At 35.0% G+C, this 18,937-nt stretch overlaps 1 protein-coding gene and 1 long non-coding RNA gene across 2 annotated transcripts in view; one reads left to right on the top strand and one right to left on the bottom strand.

Annotated features, from left to right (window-relative positions):
• The window catches only part of LOC148124208 (uncharacterized), a 465,649-nt gene that overhangs the window by 138,661 nt on the left and 308,051 nt on the right, over positions 1 to 18,937 (top strand). The gene's annotated exons all lie outside the window — the stretch shown is intronic.
• LOC113448545 (olfactory receptor 14A16-like) lies at positions 1,755 to 10,513 on the bottom strand. The gene is made up of 2 exons (XM_026719257.1): positions 10,495 to 10,513; positions 1,755 to 2,674 (listed from the first exon to the last, which is right to left on the bottom strand). The coding sequence occupies exons 1-2, from the start codon at positions 10,511 to 10,513 to the stop codon at positions 1,755 to 1,757; spliced, it is 939 nt and encodes a 312-aa protein (XP_026575042.1).

Here is an 18,937-nt window from a genome sequence, read left to right as displayed (position 1 = left end):
TGATGGTGCACTTATACAAGCCCCTTATGTTATATGTTACGATATGATGTTACAGTATGTGTGAGCTCATCTAGGTCTGTAGAGGTATCTTCAAAAATATTCCAATTAATGCAATCAAGGCAAGACTGGAACTTCAGCTTTGCCTCATCAGACCAAGTCTTGATTTAATTGTTGGTTTCATGGTTTTAAGTCTTTGTCTGTAGTCATGTACAAGGTGAATCATGCAGTGATCAGAGTGTCCCACAGCTGCTCGCTATAGGCATCTTTTGTTGTGTAACAGTGGTCTAAAGTATCTTTGCCTCTGTTGGGACAATTTACATGCTGGAAATATTTTGGGAGCTCTTTCCTTAAATTTGATTGATTGAAATCTTTTTAAATGATGGGAAGGGAATCTGGGTGTTTGGCTTCAGCATCCATAATTTGATCAGCTAGAGTTCATAATGCCTTGTTTACACAGCTTGTGGAGAAACATACACAGCTATTAAGAGAAATTAGGTGAACTTACCTGGAGAACAAAATGGCTTGCAGTTGATATGTAAAGACTCTAAATTTTCATCACAGAATTCATATATTATAGTTATATCCTGAGACCAGCTCTTGTTGATATATAAACATAATCCTCTACCCTTTGTTTTACCTGATGTCTCTTCAATTCTGTCTGATCTAAATATCTGAAATCCTGGGATGTATATGCTGTTGTCATGATGAATTTCTGTATTAAGCCAGGTTTAAGTAAAACAGAGAATTGCTGAATTGTAGAAATCAGAATTTCATCTATTTTAATAGATTCTTGTACATAGGGGAGCAGCAATAAACAAAACACTGATCAACTTTCAGTGTCGTTCTGGTTCATTGTGCCTGACAGATTGTCCTTGACATATGACTGTAATGGTACTTGTGGTTGTATGTCATGATGGCTGTAAATCAGTCATGTAACCTATACAAATCCAACTGTTTTTTTCAGCAGTTGTTGAGTAAATACTGTGGCTATTAAACTAACCCATCATTGCTAAGTTGTGGTTTTTTAGTTAAATCATTGTAAAACACAGTCATATAATTGAGGGATGCCTCAAACAGCTGTAGATGAAATATTGTCATGTTGCCAAGCATCCAAAATAAAGTCACATGGCCACTTGGGGGGAGAGCAGTTGTCAAAATTTTAGAATTCTTTTTGCATGTAAACTGATACTTATAATGATTGATTGTAAGCGCAGGAGTACCTGCATTCAAGTTCTGCATTAGATTTTTTTCCATGAGATGCCTTGCAGAACATTCATGGGCATTAGTGTCTACTGTGGGATGGATATCTGTACTAGAGTTGGCTGCAACTACGTAGCCTGCAAGATTACCCAAATTCTCCAATGACTCATTGCCATGCTTTCTATAACCTTTTTCATCTCCAAAATCTTATTCTGTAAGTAAATTTAGTGAAAGCCTCATGAAATCTCCCTGTACTATAGTAACAGCAAGGAAACCCTACCAGCTATTTTGTGTAGGTGATGGCAATAACACTTATTACTGAGTAGCCATAAATCATATCAAAATATAGAATATACAATACATATTAATAAGATTATAATATAAAACTAAACTAAAGATTAAGGAGACAACATTCTAAGCCACTTTCTACTCATCTAAATTATCATGAGAAATGTTACTTTTTTTTGGTACAACTTCATATTGGGCTATCTAGATACATTGCCATTCCTCAGAACAAAAAGATAGGATTAGAAAAGAAATCCACCAGCTACTTTCTAGAAAAGGTTTCTCATTTTTAATAATTTTGACAGGGCAAACCTGATGTCCTTGTTCCTCATACTATAGATGAGAGGATTCAATAAAGGGGGGATAAAACAGTACAGTACAGTTGTTGCTAAATCCTGTACGCTGGAGGGTGGCTTCATATATGCAATTAATGAAGATAGAAGAAATATTGAAACAACAAACAGATGAGGTAAACAAGTGGAGAAAGCCTTTTTCCTCCCTTCCTTTGAAGGAATTTTAAGAACGGCATTGAAAACAGACACATAAGTAATAAGAATATAGAAAAAACAACCTATGCCCAAGATACAAATTACAACAATTACTTTGATTTCATATTGATTTAAATCCATGCAGGTGAGCTTAAGTAACTGTGGGATTTCACAGAAAATCTGATTGATAGTATTGGAACAAAAAGGAGCTGCAAAGGTAAAACACGTATTCAACCATGCATTAAGAAGGCTGCTGACCCACACAGCAAGAATCATGTAAATGCAGGCTTGTTTGTTCATTATTGTTTCATAGTGTAAAGGATTGCAAATGGCAACATAGCGATCATAAGCCATGACTGTGAGGATCCAAAAATCAGAACCCATAAAAAAAGCAACAAAGAAAACTTGACAAACGCAGCCAAAATAAGAGATGTGCCTTGTGTTCATGAGTATATTGGCTATAGATTTAGGGACAATGACAGAAATGGCACCAAGGTCTTGTATGGCCAAGTTCATCAGGAAGAAGTACATGGGATTGTGGAGATGATGGTCATAAAATATTGCAGAGATAATAAGGAGATTCCCTGTCAGAATTGCCAAGTACAATACAGTGAAAACAAAGAAGTAAAACATCTGCAATTCTTCTATCTCTGTGAAGTCAAAAAGCATAAAATCAGATATAATGGATAGATTACCCATGGCTTACAATATGGCACATGATGTTTCTAGAAAAAAGAATAGAAGGACAGTTATTGTATTTTGAATTTCACCCTAAAATTTTAATTATCTGATTTCTTTTTTATTTAATCTGTATAGATTTATTAATTTTTATTCCTTTAAATATTCAAGAAAAGGTAAGGAGAAATAATGGTGAAGCATCTGGTGCTAGTTTTTGGTGTTACTTTTGGCAAATTTCAACAATGGTTTTTTCAGAATATTCCCCATCTTGTTACATGAAATATTTCCATCCATTTGCTTTGTAACTATGATTCTTCAATCTCCCCATACTGAAACCATTTTCACACTATATCACATATTATAGCAATAAATAAACTTGATTAAATAAATATAGAAAGGCAAATCAAAATGAATATATAGTAAGATTTTTGGCTATTCCAGGGTGTTTAACCATTAATTTTTACAAGAAGCCTGCAAAATATCATTACAGCAATAAATAAGCTTGAGTGTTAAAAAAAATGTAGATTTCATACAGTTATAAGAACTAAGGAGAGGTGAGGTCAATGCAAAGTTCTTTAAAAGTACATGAAAATGTTTTTTTTTTATTTTTTTTATTCAAAAATGTATTTAAATATGCATATTTCCCATTTTGAAATGGTTTTGATTCAGGTTTGTTTCAATGACCAAATCTTCATTAAATGCTATTAACTTATACTTAAGAAGTTATAACAAGTCAACTATTCAGTCACAAGCCAAATATTTATTATTTGACCTAAGGCCCAATAAAATATACAGTTAAAAGAGTTCTGTCCCAGCCTAAACCCATAGTTGCAGTTTACCCGAATAATGAAATTATAAATATCCTCCAAGAATGGAAAATTCAGTTGTTGGCCTGTGCTTCAGTGCCAAAATTAGCTTCACATTTGAACAAACAAAATTCATAAAAGCAGTTATATTTACTTCAAGATTCCTGATTTATATTTTCACAAATGGACTTGTACAACAGTCAAAGTTCTGTGGTCTCCAAACATAAAGTGTTAACATATAAACCTATTTAACTAAGGGAATAATTTTCAGTGTAAGCAGAAATTAATCTGCTGAAATTATAAAATTAATCTTGATTTATAATGGATATTATATTGACAACCTTAATTAATTAACAGAACTGACAGACATATTATTTCTTAAGCTAAATTAAAGATTTAAAGTTTTTTAAAAATCCTTTAGGTATTTTCTCATATTTATAAATATTAACATATACACAGAGATAACAGATAAGCAAATCCCTCAGTATATATTTAGAATTATAATGCTTATGTTTATTTTCTGAGGAAGCCACTAATAGCTCTACTGTTCATTCAATAAATTTACAGAAAGCTTACATATTTCCCTTCCAAGCAATATTTTATTTATGCCTGATACCTTTCAATTCTCAGCATTAAGTACCCATCTCATCTTAAATAATGTTGCTAACATGTCTCAGACAAGAAAAGTTAAAAAAGCAATGAATTTATTAATAACTCTCATCCCTTGAGTGTTTTCCGCTCATCCAACAGGGATTAAGTTTATTTAAATCATGTTTATTTAAATCATGTATCAAGGTTCAAAACAAGAACCTATAAGGAAATATAACTTTTAAAGAAAATATTCCTGCTTTTCAAATGAACAAATATTTTTAATTTCTGGGTGTGGTCTCATGATAACAATAAGTAGATAATAAAACAATCACAATATACTAGTTCTCTGCTTTGAAAATGTCTTGGAAAATGTCCAGATTTTAATTAAAAGTTCTAACTTTTAACAATATAACAAAAACAAAACTGGTAAAAACTATTGCATTTAAAAGAAAGCAAAATGTAACCCTAAAATAATAAAATAGAAAAAAAAATGTATTTCAGTTTTTCAAAATTGTATTGTTATGGTTGGTCACAGAGTCAGCCATATATTTATGTTGGATTTGGCAAAAACCTAGGATAGGTTATTTGATGATGTTAAAGATATTGTCACAGGATTTAAGTTGTTCCAATTAAAGTAGTCTTTGTCAATAGACTGATGGTGATTTTGTCAATGCTGATGGTGTTCAAGTGTGCTCCAGCTAGTTTGGGATTGCACTCGAGACACTTATTATTATTGGCACTGTCTTCATTTTCTTTTGCTAATCATTCTATTAGCAGTTCGTTGTATTTTGTGATTTTCTGTAATTCTTTGTCTTCTATTCTGCTGCCTCTAGATCTCTGATAATCAGGGGTGTGGCACAAAGACAATACAGTCAGATAATCAGTAAGAGTCCCTTTATTAGCTCCAACTTTGCCCCCAAGTCCTGGTTACCTTCTGGCTGGAGAAAAATTCTCCCAGGAACAGCTTTTGGCTACAAAGAATCAAGTCTAAAACATGGTCAACAAAAACTGGAACCATAAGTCTGATTTCTGGTGGTCATCGAGGATGGACCAAAGACCACAATCATGCATAGCTTTGATCCATGCTGTCCCCATTAAAGGGCTCTGAACAGGGGTAGAAACACCTTGGAGGGGTGGGGAAAAAGGGGGAAACCACCTGTGGGGTTGAGGGGAGCCGCATCTCCCCTCCCTGGCTAGGTAAAGTTCCCCCAGGCTGCAGCAATGGCTAAACATGGCCACCCTGAAGACAGAGAGCTATCTGGGACAAAGATTGTGCAGGAGTGGTGAAGAAGCAGACAATGTGGGGACCTGGCAAACCAGGCACAATATCTGAATATAAAGGTACCCCAGATTTTAAAGTTTTAAGAAACTTGTAAGAAAAATTAGAAAAGTGGTGACCAGAGAGAGTGGGGAAAAAATTGGACATAAGTGAAAGTGACTTTGAACTTTAAAAAGAGTTAAATTGAAAGAGGGAGCTGGAAGAAAATATCTGCTTAAATTGGATTATATTAAATTATATGATATTGGCACTAAACAGGCATAATTAAAACCTGAACTTGAATGTGCCAAAAATTCAGTATTTAATAACTGAATTTATTTGATTATTGAAACTTAAAAGCCCTGAAAGGGAAAGGAAAGTGAAAAGAAAAGGTGGAATTTGGAAATAACAGACAGTGCCACCTAATGGTAAAGGAAAATTTTTAGTGACTCTTTAAAAACTATTTGGTTCTCTAAATACTGGAATGTGATACAAAGTAAGAGTAATTTTGATACAATAAGATAGAAACCCTGAAAAGTGAAATCAACATACTATAAAGGAAGAAGAAAGAAGCTTGAACCCTGGGAATACTTGATGACTTTGAGAAAAATTCAAAACCCAACAAAAGGAACAATAATAATAATAATACATGAACATTGGACTATTTTGACCCTGGAAAATTGAAACAGGATTTAATAGAAGTGGATGGCTAGAAGTTGGTTTAAATAAATATTTAAGTCCAGAATGGACTTAAATATTGAAGAAAGAGACAAAAGTAAAACTAAAATAGAAAGAGGTACACAAAAATGGTAGAACTTTGTTTGGAAATAAAATTGGACTTAAAAAGCATAAGGGAAATGATATGTGAAAGAATGGAACTGTGCAGTATTGCCTTACAAATTTTAGAAATAGCGACATTGAAGAACAAAAAAGAATGAAGAGATCCAGAAGGGGTGGAGCTGATTAAAGAAGAGGCCAGCCTCAATGAACAAATGGGCAATGGACATTAAAACAAGGGGGAGAAAGCATGGAAATTAAAACTTGGAGGTTTGAGGGGACCATTTAAGAGGTAACTGTTTGGAAAATCAAACAAAGAAAAAGAAACAGCAGAAAAGGGAATTACAGGAGAAAGCTAAAAAGAGGGAAGGGGATAAAAATTGGAGTCAGAAATAGAGGGGAAAAATAAAGGAAAAGAGTAATAAGGGAAAAGAAAAGAAAAGAAGGGGAGATAGAAAGCCCCCAAAAAAAAATGAAAAGAAGCTACATGGCTAGAAGACCTGGAGATAATGGGTAGATGTTTTTCTATCTGATTATTTTTTTAAGAATTATGGTAAAATATACCAGATAAAATTGGAATAATGTAAAAGTGGGAAACTATTATAAGAATGTTAATTAAATGAAATGAAATTAAGAATATAGCTAAAATGAACTATGAGAATTGTTAAATTACATATGGATATAATTGGAATAAATGTAAAAGTTGTAAGTTATGATAAGAATGCTAATCATATTTAATGAGGATTGTAATAAAAAGATTAATATCAGTTTCTACAATTAGCTGAAAAGATTAATGTATTTGAAATAATAAATGTCTTAGAAGGTAATGGAAAGAATACCATGTGGAATCTAACCTGAAATATAAATGTGAGGTGTAGTGTTCAGGTGATAATTAAAAATGATTATATTATGGCAATTTTTAATATGAGTTAAAAGGGAGTAAACTGAATGATGTTTAAGACAAAAGGGTGGTATGCTTAAATAGGCAACTAAGGGGGAAATGTTTGGAATTATTAAAACTAAGATGGAATTTATTGAATAATGAAATAAGAGTGTAATGAAATTGCAAATATGACAGATAAAAGTATAAAAATATGATGAACATAGATTAAGAAATAAGAAATTTAAGGTATGTAAAAAATATATGAGTATAATTAAAGAAAAACAGAATATGTTAAGAAATGAATTGAAAATGGATAAAATAAATTTGAAAATATAAGAATATTTGTGAAAATTCACAAAAAATGGAAAATGTAATGATACAATAAGAAACTGAATATAAAAAAATAAATATGTGTTCTGTCTCACCTGTGACCAAGGTGAGAGTCCAAATGTCCAAAGGAAAAAACACAAACAGACAATATCAGGAACAATAGAGTTAACTTTCCTCTGGCTGAAGTCATCATTGGCAGCTTTCCCATAAGCTGTCTGCAAATCCAGATAACAAGCAGCACTATAAATCAGAGCCGAACAGCAAACAGAAAACTTTTTCCAAACTGCGAACGTAAATAACAAAGTTTGACCTGAATGGGGATTCCAAGCTAACACGCCTCCTTATATTCCTTGAAGGGGCGTGTCAGTCTCTCTACTCAGTCCCTGATTTGACGTTTCCTTTCAATCTGTGCTTGACGTTTCAGCCTACGTCTAGTCCTTACATCAACCCAACATTCATCAGCTTGACCCAAGGACTCCAGCACGTTCTGTTGATCATCTGCTGACACCTGAGGCATAATTGATGAGGAAGGTTCTGGAGAGGATGGTGATTCCGACTCTTCCTCATCCTCCTGGCTCACGTCTGCATCTCCCATTAAAGCAGGCTCAAATCCAAATGCCAAACCCTCCTCATCACCCGAACCTGTGTCTTCTGACACATCAGACTCAAAGCGCACAGCAGGCTCAAACCTCCCAGTCACAACAAATATGTAATTATGGTCATGTTTGTATGGAAATGTAAAAATGTGAAACCACATTGTTAACCAAAAGAGATGTTTATAAAAGATTTAAAAAAATTACACAAAAAAAAATCCTGTAACTATAAGTCCAATCAAGGCAAAATGAGGTAATTAGTCCGGCAGGGCAGGAGCAAGAATTCCAGATATGAAGGCACAGAAATAATTCAATACAGTTGGAAGATGCCAGGAATACAGATAACCAAAGTCAACACAAGAGAAACTCACTTTTGTTCCCAGCAGCTGCTGCACTCAGCATGCATTTCTTTTAAATTCTCTTCCCAACTGTGGCTAATGAAAGGAATCCGGTCCATTTTCTCCCCATAAGCCATACATTGGTCTCTTCTCCATACCTTCCTGCATGCCCTAGAATGAAGAGGTGGTGGGCCTGGGTTCTTCTCTCTCCCTTGTTCTACCTCTTCCCTGCTCTGCCCAGCTGGACTTTGCCCTTCCCCTGTTTCCTCCACATCTAATGGAGCCACACTCCTACTCCCTGTCAGCTGTTCATCTTCCTCCTAGGATTCAGACCCCAAAGGGGACATGGCAAGAACTGACAACCTCCATTATCTAGATATTTTGTTTTTCTTATCAACTATTTATTTATTTGATTTTTATAGCTGCTCATTTTAATCAACAACTCTGGGTGGCTCACAATTCCAAAACTGTAAAAACAAATAAAACAATAAAAAGAAATTTAAAAACAATAAAAACTTACAAGTTAAATATACACAGTGGCCAAGACAGCATTTTTTGTAAGAAATGGAGCCCTTAACACAGACTCAGGAACACAGCCCACATTACATTTAAAAAAAAGACCACTCCAAAGTAATTCGGTTCCAGGATAGAATAACATGGTGCATGAAACATTTGCTGATTTGACAAGATACTTTTGCTTTATTTCACATAAAACTTGGATTGGTGAAAAATTTTGTGAAAGTGATAAATAAGGAAGGTGAAGATTTTCATTATGTGAGACAGATGATTCCAAGAAACATTTCTTTTTAATGTAATGTGATTATCTTGCACAGCTGCCATAACAATTCCACATTTTCATGTTTCTTTCATGTGTTAAGTATGGTCAACATGTATTAAAGCATTTACAGTACCATTGTTTAAAAACAGAAGATATTATAAAACATGATAGATTAAGGGATAACATGGTTGCAACCACGAATCCAAACATCTATAAAATAGCAATAGCACTTTGACTTATATACCACTTCACGGTGCTTTACAGCCCTCTCTAAGTGCTTTACAGAGTCAGTATATTGCCTCCCAGAAACTAAGTCCTCATTTAGCTGAACTCAGAAGGATGGAAGTCTGAGTCAGCCTTAAGTGGTGGGTTCAAACTGCCAAATGGTAGTCAGCAGAATAAGCCTGCAGTACTGCATTCTACCCACCATGCCACCATATACACCCAACACTTTTTATAGAGCAAAATCTTTGTTGCCCAGTGTACTTAGAATAAATATAGGATTATCATATGACATTGGCTGACAATTTTTTCTGTTTTGCAAAACTCAGGTAATAGAAGCTCTCAAATAAGACTCCTTGGCTTCAGGATATGTGGATGATTTAGTTACATTAAAATTAATTTTTGTTAGGATAAAATGTTTAAACTGATTAAATCCCATAGCTGAGAGTCTATAATTTTATTCTTCATCTTACATTTCTGTTGGTAATGCCTCCGTGTCATACAATTATGGAGTATGTGGGTCAGTTAATTTAGTGACTACAAGTAGTCCTTGAGTTACGAATGTAATGGAACTTAGTCATTCCATTCATACCTTGAGGGTTTGTAGAAGTGAATTTCATATCTTGAACAAAATCACTCCCTTGTTTCCACCCACGCATTCACTAATTGAATGTTAAGTTAAGTGCACATGAGGTATCTCAGGGTCAGGAAGGTCATGGGGGAGAGGCCTAGTGATGGAACATAATTGTATGACATGGAAGCATTACCAACAGTCCCCCAAGGCCTCCCCAACCCACTAAGATACCCCAGGCTTTCCCCTCCCTTCCTGCTACACTGGATTCACCTACCTTACAAGATTTGTCTCATGGTGTGCCCAACCAGGAAGGTGAGGCTCTCACTCCTGGAGAACTATCTCCCTATAAAGCCACCACCTGCACCAGAAATCACTTTTAAAGCTGCCGCCTGCACCAGTAACTGTGAGTAAACCAGAGCCCCAAAAACAAGCCGAATAATGCTGGATTCCGAAGCCGTGGAGCCCTAATAATGCTGGCGGAGCTCCTGCTAACTGATCCAGAGCCCTCTTCTCCTTCCCCAGAGAAGTGAAGCTCTTTCCATTGAGCCCTATTAACCACATTGGTGGAGCTCTTGAACTGGATCACTTGGAGCCACCGGAGTGCAAACAACGTACCTTCATTTAAATCCCTCACACAGCTGATAGAAGTATCTTTCACGCCAGACAACGTGTTTCCATTAATGTCCCCCACACAGTTTCCCTGGAGCCACATCGGACAGCTGGCAGGGAGAAACAAGGAGGGAGGAGAAAGCCCTAAGGCTCTTAGGAGCCGAAAGTCACCCTGGACAGGTGGTAAAGGCAGAGGAATGCTTCGGTGGTTGTGAGGAGAGGAGAGTCTCCTCGACTGACCCGAAGAAAACCCCTCCATCTGAACTAAAAAGAGAACTGCCAGCATGGCTGAATCAAAGCCAGGAAGGCAGCTAACACAGAAGTGAAAAAGAAAGGAAAGATCTTATAACAGTGTACTTAGTCTTGCTAAGAATCACTCCAATTTCTGCAGTGGAATTTACCTTGGAAAGTGGGACTCAAAGGAGGAAAATAGCTGCGATTAGTGATCTGGAGTGACTGTCAGATTTAGTTTTAAAAAAAAGATATTGCAACTAGAAGTAACTTTAAAAGTAAAGGACAGATTTGATTAGTTAACCCAAATTTCTGGACTGTATTTTTACTACTACTCAACTTGAAGAACTTTAGGAAACTATTGCAAAACAATCTTATTCAGAGACATATTGACTATAGTTAAAGTGTTTTAATTCAGCGAGTTTAGCTCTCTTTCAAAAATCCAGCGTGCTTTGAACATCTTGTTATAGCCTACTGTTTACAGAGAAATAGCAGCAGCAAGAAGAGCATAAATTCCTCCCACCCAGGAAATCACAGCTGCTAGTAAAACAATTAACCCTTTCCTTGAAGACTCTCAATACTATCTCATTACTTTAATCAAACACTGATTAATTCATTACCTCAAAACTTACAACTTTTCTACCTCATTACCAATATCAATGATTAGATAATCAATTTCTATAAAATATTTCATTAATGGTTTAATTGATTTATTGTTTTAATTGATTAGGGTGATAAGAGAGTTTAGTGCAAATAGTGTGATTAATGATTAGTTTAAAAGATCAAGATTCATGTAATTTAATTAATTAGTAAAATTAGTGATTTAGTGAATTTAATTGAACAGTGTGATTAATGATTAGTGTAATTAATTGATTAGCAATTAGTATAATTAATTCATTAGGCTGATTGTTGCTTGGGAAAATTATTTGACTAGAGAGATTATTGTAATTGATTGATTGGTGTGATATTGGCTATACTGATTACCCAAAATTGTTCCATTAATTAATTTAATTAACATACCATCTTAACAAACCTACCATGCCAAGAAAAAAAATCCAATGGCAAACCACAACCTAAAGAGAAAATAATCCCCACCAATGAACCACAAGACTCCTGCACATGCCTTAAATGCTACAAAATTCTAAAGGATAATGAAAACTCCATCAAATGTTCCCTATGTAACAAATACGCACATCATGACTGCTTGGGATTACTCGAGCAAATGATTCAATACCTAGAATATTCCAATAAGTTTCCATATCTCTGCAAATCATGCAGACCCAAACTGGATCTGTTGGAAAGAGTTGATACCATTGAAACACCAATAACATCCCTTGACACCATAGTAGCATCCCTGGACGCTTAAAAAGAAAGATTATCCAGCCTTGGAAAAAAAAGACACAACATAAAAACCTGAACATCCAATAGCTACAAACCACATCTCTACCCAACAACCACAATGCAATCCACAACCCAATCCACAAAAAAATATAAGCCAGACAAATAATGATATCCCAATCCTCATCAGAGAAGCTGTTGAGCGTGAATAGAAACATCCAAACGCCATCTTATTTGGTCTAGAGGACATCAATGACAATGATGACATCACAACTGTCTGAAACATCATCAGTGATTATCAAGCATCAACTATCTCCCCTGATGAAATACTTGACATTTCCCGCATTGGCCGAGAGCTCAAAAACAGAGACGACTCTGTGACCCCACGCTTCTGCAGGGTCATTTGCAAAAATGAATCAAGCAAACATAAATTCATTTATACTATAAATTCACTTGCCAAAACCAACACCAACCATAAGAACCTCTGTTGTCGCCCTGACCTAACCATACAGCAACATGCCCGCTCCCGTGTACTACGCACTGAACTCAGAAAACATCTAGACAATGGAGAGAAGGACCTGAACATTGATTACCATGCTGACTGTATGAAAAGTAAGTCACACAACCCGCAACTCAGCTTTAACCTTCAACCACAACCCTACCTCAACCAATTCACCATCACCCAAGACTAGGCACGCAGACCCCTAACTACCTCAATTCCAACTACTGCTGGCTTTAAATGCAAGCTACTCAATGCAAGAAGCCTTGAGAATAAAATACCTGAATTTTTCCTCTTACTAAATATGGCTAAATTCAACATCATATTTGTCTGTGAAATATGAGTCAACACATCTCTCCCTGGCTCCATTACCACAGTAAGAGACTATTAAGTTTACCAATCAGATCATGAAATTCGTAGAGGAGGTGATGTTGCTATCTCCTATAAAAAGTCCTTACATCTAAAAAACATCCAAGTTACCCAGGAGCTTGCTCTTCCTGAGACCATCATCTGTGAACTATCCTTAAGTATCACATTTCAATTCTTACTATGTTACAGAGTACTTGATTATGACATCGAACATGTAAACAAGCTAAATTCACTACTAACATGGGCAACATCCTGCCTACACACTTTTATCTTTTTTGGTGACTTCAATCTACCTCATAGTGACTGGACCCTAAATGAATGGACAACTGAACCCATACATGCAACCTTCCACAATGCTATTACAAATCTGGGACTGGAACAACTAGTAACCAACAACACTAGACTAAACAACTGTCTCGATCTCATCTTCTGCAATAGTTTGAATTTAATTTACGGAATACAAAATAAAGAACCCTTTTCCAGCAGTGACCACAATATGATTGTCTCAACATATGCCCACACAAAAATCATTACAATGGCATAATCCCCAATTATAACTTTAAAAAAGGCAACGATGATCTCATAGACAATGATCTCTCATCCCTTGATTGGCAATCTCTATTCACTGGATGCAATACTGTTGAAGACCATTACAACATATTTTTACTTGAAGTCAAAAGAGTCATCAAACTATATGTACCAACAACAATTCCAACTCCAAAAACAAAAACAGATTACCTATAACAATAAGGAAACTTCAATCCAAAAAGAGATCACTCTGGTGGAAAAACATTATTCTTTGCTATTAAAAAAAGTTTTCTTTCTCTTTCTTCAGAAATTTAATTATATAGAAAAGATATTAAATATAAATGTATTTTGAAAATTATTTTGCAACTCATTAATCAAAGAGTAATGGTGGTTCAACCTATAAGTATATGTACTGTATATGTATATACATATACACATGCAGGTATATAAAAATTAGTGGCAACTATATAAATCACTTAAGATTTGGAGATGATGTGGTTCTCTTCTCCCAGAAGAGGTACAAAGACATGCACACACACAGAGAAGACAGAGAGAGAAAGAGAGAGAGAGAGAGAGAGAGAGAGAGAGAGAAGGAGGAGGAGGAGGAGGAGGAGGAGGAGGAGGAGGAGGAGGAGATATAATAGACCACTATATATACTTTGACCAATAGATCTCAATGGAGGGTGATACAATAAAGGAAATTGAACAGCATGCTAAATGTAGTTGGCAGGCATTGCCAAGCTAAGCATAATTTTCAGAAACAACCTTCCCCTATATCTGAAGAGAAAAGTTTTCAATCAGTGTCTGCTACCTGCTCTAACATATACCAGTGGAACTTACATTAAACTCACAAGTGACACAAACAGCCATGGAAAGATACATCCTCAGTATTATAAGACAAGATCAAAAGACCTGCTCAAGGATTAGAGAACAAATGAAAGTATGCAATATCATCAAGAGAGTAAAAGAATTGAAATGGAAATGGGCTGGTCACCTAGCAAGAAGAACTGATCAAGGCAGTCATAACATGGATCTCACTTGATAAAAAGCATCCACGAAAGAGACCTAAAACAAGATGGATCAATGACATCAACAAATATTGTAGGCCCAATTGGCAAAAGAAAGCTTAGGACATAATAGGTTGGAAACATATGGGAGAATGTGGCAGATGCCTGACAATCAGCTGGCTGGCAGTGTGTGCACTGCACATGTGTAATGGGTCTGTTCCAGGCGACAGCTCACATGCCAGCAAAAATGGCTCTGCATGTCACTTCTGGCACACATGCCATAGGTTTGCCATCATGGGTCTAGTACTTTCCAGATATAGAAGTGAGTTCTTGAAGTTTCAGTTCCATCACTTTCAAACCTATTGCCTTTGGAATATTATCAAAGGGAAATGTGTATTTCTAGAGGGCTTCAACAATAGAAGGAATTGTGAACCACTCCTGTAATGATCATAGAAGAGAGTACATGAACAGTTTCATCCTATTTGGGATTCTTCAAGTTGCTGTTCCTTGGGATTCCAGACCTTAATAGGGAAATGAACTCATAGACCTTCACATTACAGACTAAACTCAATGTGTTAACTTGAAGAACTACTCTTGCAGAAAGTTAAAAAATAGCATCTATCAGCATCTATGTTCCTTTGAGATCACAGAGAGGTGAGTTTCTTCTTTGGTAATTATGAATTTATACTGATAATTGCTAAAACAATTTCCCTTTTTTTGTTACATTTTATGCTAAAGTGAAAGTTGAGAACCATCCTGCAATAGTACTAAAATTATTTGAGCACACATCAATTTCACTAAAATATCTTGGAAGGATTTTAAATAGGATCTTGAATGCAAGCACTATTATTGATTTATAAATCTATTGCAGTTCTTTAGTCTTATAGTTGGATTATAATAGAACTATAATCAGAAAATAATTTAGTGTCCCATAGTCATGTACTCTTGAAGTTCTTTTGGAGTACTGAGATCAAATTTACAAAGATGTAATAAATTTATTTCCTATCATTTTCTGTCAAGTGTTGTAGCACTTATTTCATCTTTAAGAGAGGTATGGATAGAAGTTCATTAAGTTCTTGCTTTACTGGAAAAATACATATGTCATCTTGCAATGAAGTCATCTTGTAATGAATCTTGTAATTTACTATATTTTTGTATGGAGTACTCTCTTGCTTCATTCTTATTGTCTTTATATAATATCCTTGGAATATGTCTTAAATCCTTAAAATACTACAGGTATTTTGCAGATTGATTAAATAATCTCTTCATCACTTTGTGAATTATGGTGCTATATCTATTAGAAAAATATCCCTATCATATTAATCCTATCTGGTCTGATGCGCCACTTCAGATATAACATTTTGAGGAGTATAATAGTAGTGATTAGTATAGAAACAGTACAATTACTATTTCTTTGAGAAAACTCTTTTAATTCTTCCATTGGTAAACAGATTAGTTTTAAACAGCTGACATATTTTAAACACATGTAACTACCTTATAAAATATTGTTTGCAAAGCATATTTAATTATAATTCAATATTGATTTTTTTTTAAAAAAAACATGATACAACTCACCGAGTTGGACAGCAGACTTCTCTAATAGCAGACTGCTCTGGTACAAACTAGGATATGATTCAGAAAACATTTGAATACAAATTGAGTAGCTGCTTGATTATTAATTTATGTGAGAAATTGGAAAAAGTCAGATCAATGAAAATGTTATTTTTCATTAGTAGACTAGGAGAATCAAAATAATCAAACTTTAAGAAATTAAAACAAATATTTTTGGAGGGTGGAAATTTCTATCAAAGCCATTCTTAAACATTTTTCTGCAAGACTAATTTTACCTGTGGATCATTTAAATGTCATTAAATCCAATCATATATAAATTAATCTGACTTATATGATACATCACCAAATTTGAGATCTAATAACTTATATTTAAATCCAACCAAAGTTTCAAAAAAGCTTTCATTAAAAAAGACATAATTAATACTCTACTATAATAAGAGTAACTTTGTGGCAAGATGGGCTGCAAACAAATAAAGAAATTAAAGACAAATAAAGAATTAGAAGGGGCCGCCACATCACTAGAATTGATACTATTTTAGTTTCACTGTCTCTGTCTTCTGGTTCATACATATAGAAATATTGAAAATGGAATATGAACAAGGAAGAACAGCTTTCTCTCACTATATCTCAAATGTATTAACCTTTTTCATAATATTTAATAGTGCGTGAAGAAGCCACCTACCTGGAAAAAGCAATAGTTAGAACTTAATTTATTTCATGAACATTCCTAGAAATCCAAACACTTTTAGACTTTAAAATATTCATCAAAGTATCATGGCAAGCAGAAATTAACTGTTCAAATCTTCTAATTTCAACTCCAGGAAAGGATTTCTGATCAAGAGCAACCATATTACCCTAGAGGTTCCAACTCTGACTCAATAAAAAAATATCAATATTCTCAATATTCTCTTTTAGAAGTATTATTAACTTTGCTGACATTGAAAAGCTAAGGAAGTTTGAACATAGTATAAATTGGTTTTTTTAAACTCCCCAAAACTAATCTAATTCAATTAATAGTCATAATTAAAACTATATTTCAAAGAGATTCATTTTGTTTCTTCGCAGGGACAGAAAATATCTTATGAAGCAATGAGCAATCAAACAGTCTCTGGATTTCTCCTTCTTGAATTTACAACAAATTTAGAACTTCAGATATTGCATTTTGTTGTGTTCTTAATACTATACTTGGGAATAGTTATAGCAAATATTCTTATAATCTCTGCAGTACTTTTTGACAGTCACCTACATCACCCCAAGTACTTCTTTCTGAAGAACTTGACCATACAAGATATTGGTCAAGTTTCAGTCATTATTCCTAAATCCATGATCAATTCTCTCAAGAATACTAGATACATTGCTCAAGTTTTTTTCCTTGTATTTTTCCTGGGGTCTGATTTTTCCCTTCTCACAGTCATGTCATATGATTGCTATATTGCCATTTGCAAATCTTTAAATTATGAGATCATGATGAGCAGGACAGTCTGCAAGCAAATCATTGCTAGCAAATGGATAAGTGGTCTTCTTTATGGATTAGTACACACTGCAGGCACATTTGCAAACTCTTTCTGCTCTAACCTTGTCAATTTTTCTGTGAGATACCACATTTGCTTACTCTCTCCTGCTCAGACTGGTATCTTCATGATATTTTAATTATTTAATTATTATATTTTATTATTATATTTATTATTAGCTTTAGCTTGCTTTACGTTTCTCATTCTCTCTTATACAAAGATTTTGACTATAGTGTTGAGAATTCTGACAGTTCATGGGGAAAAAGAAGTACTCTCAACCTGCCTTCCACACCTCATTGTATTTTCCATATTTGTGTCAACTACAGTGTTTGCTTATTTGAAGCCCAACTCTAACATTGAGTTACATCTGAATTTATTATTTACTGTAATATATTCTTTAATGCCCCCCCCCCCCATACTGAACCCAATAATTTATGGTCTGAGAAACAAAGACATCGGACTTTCCTTAGTAAAATTACTATGTCTCAATCCTTCTTCTGAAAAAAAATTATGCAAATTTTTCTGATTAATATGTTGGAGGCACTATTTATTGCCAAGTAAAGGAATTCTTCATATTTCTGCCAATTCTTGTTTAATGTGATAATTTGTTTTATATTTTACTTCAAAGTCATTTAATTTGGAAACTAAAAACAAAATCAAATATTGAAAGACATTTGAGTCCTGAGTGATTGTGGCAGGAAGCTATATCAGGAGTTAATCTGAATCTTTAACATATGTAAATCTGGAAGTATTCTAGTTGTTGTTGATGGATGCACTCTGCTAATCTTCTGCTTCTTTATTCTACATTATTACTGTTCTTACACTACATGTTTTTATATGATTCCTGGTATTTATATTTTTGAGGAGGGGGAGACTGCTGGGTATTTTCCTCTGCTTAGGATGATTTGGAGGGCTATATTTGGTTCACAGAATACAACAAAATAGAATAACAGAGTTTGAAAATATCTTGGAGGTCTTCCAGTCCAACCCCACTGCTTAGGCAGGACATCCTATACCATTCCTGTCATGCCCCTATCAGAGTCTGAATCCGAGGAGAAAACTTAGCAGCTGACAGGGAATGGGAGTGTGGCTCCATTGGTTGTGGAGGAGGCTGGGGAAGGGCAAAGTCTGGCTGGGCAGAGCAGGAAACAGATAGAACAAGGGAGAGGGAGTACAGAGGAAGAACCAGGCCCACCCCTCTTCATCCTAGGGCATGCAGGGAGGAACAGAGGAGAGAGCAATGTGGGTTGCATGGCTTATGGGGGAGGAAAGGGCCCTGATTCTCTTCATTAGCCATAGCTGGGAAGACAGTTGATCAGTCAGGCTGCGTGCGGCAGGTTGTTGGGAGCAAAAGTGACTTTATCCTGTGTTGTCATGGCTTATCTGTGTTCCTGGCATCTTCCTAACTGTGTGAGTTTTGCCATGCCTTCAAGTCTGAAATTCTTGTTCCTGTCCTGCCAAACTAATTACTT

Source organism: Pseudonaja textilis, chromosome Z (assembly GCF_049901715.1).
Source record: "Pseudonaja textilis isolate UNSWEBS1 chromosome Z, rPseTex1.2, whole genome shotgun sequence".
Lineage (NCBI taxonomy): Eukaryota > Metazoa > Chordata > Lepidosauria > Squamata > Elapidae > Pseudonaja > Pseudonaja textilis.
This window is presented reverse-complemented; position numbering and strand designations above follow the sequence as displayed.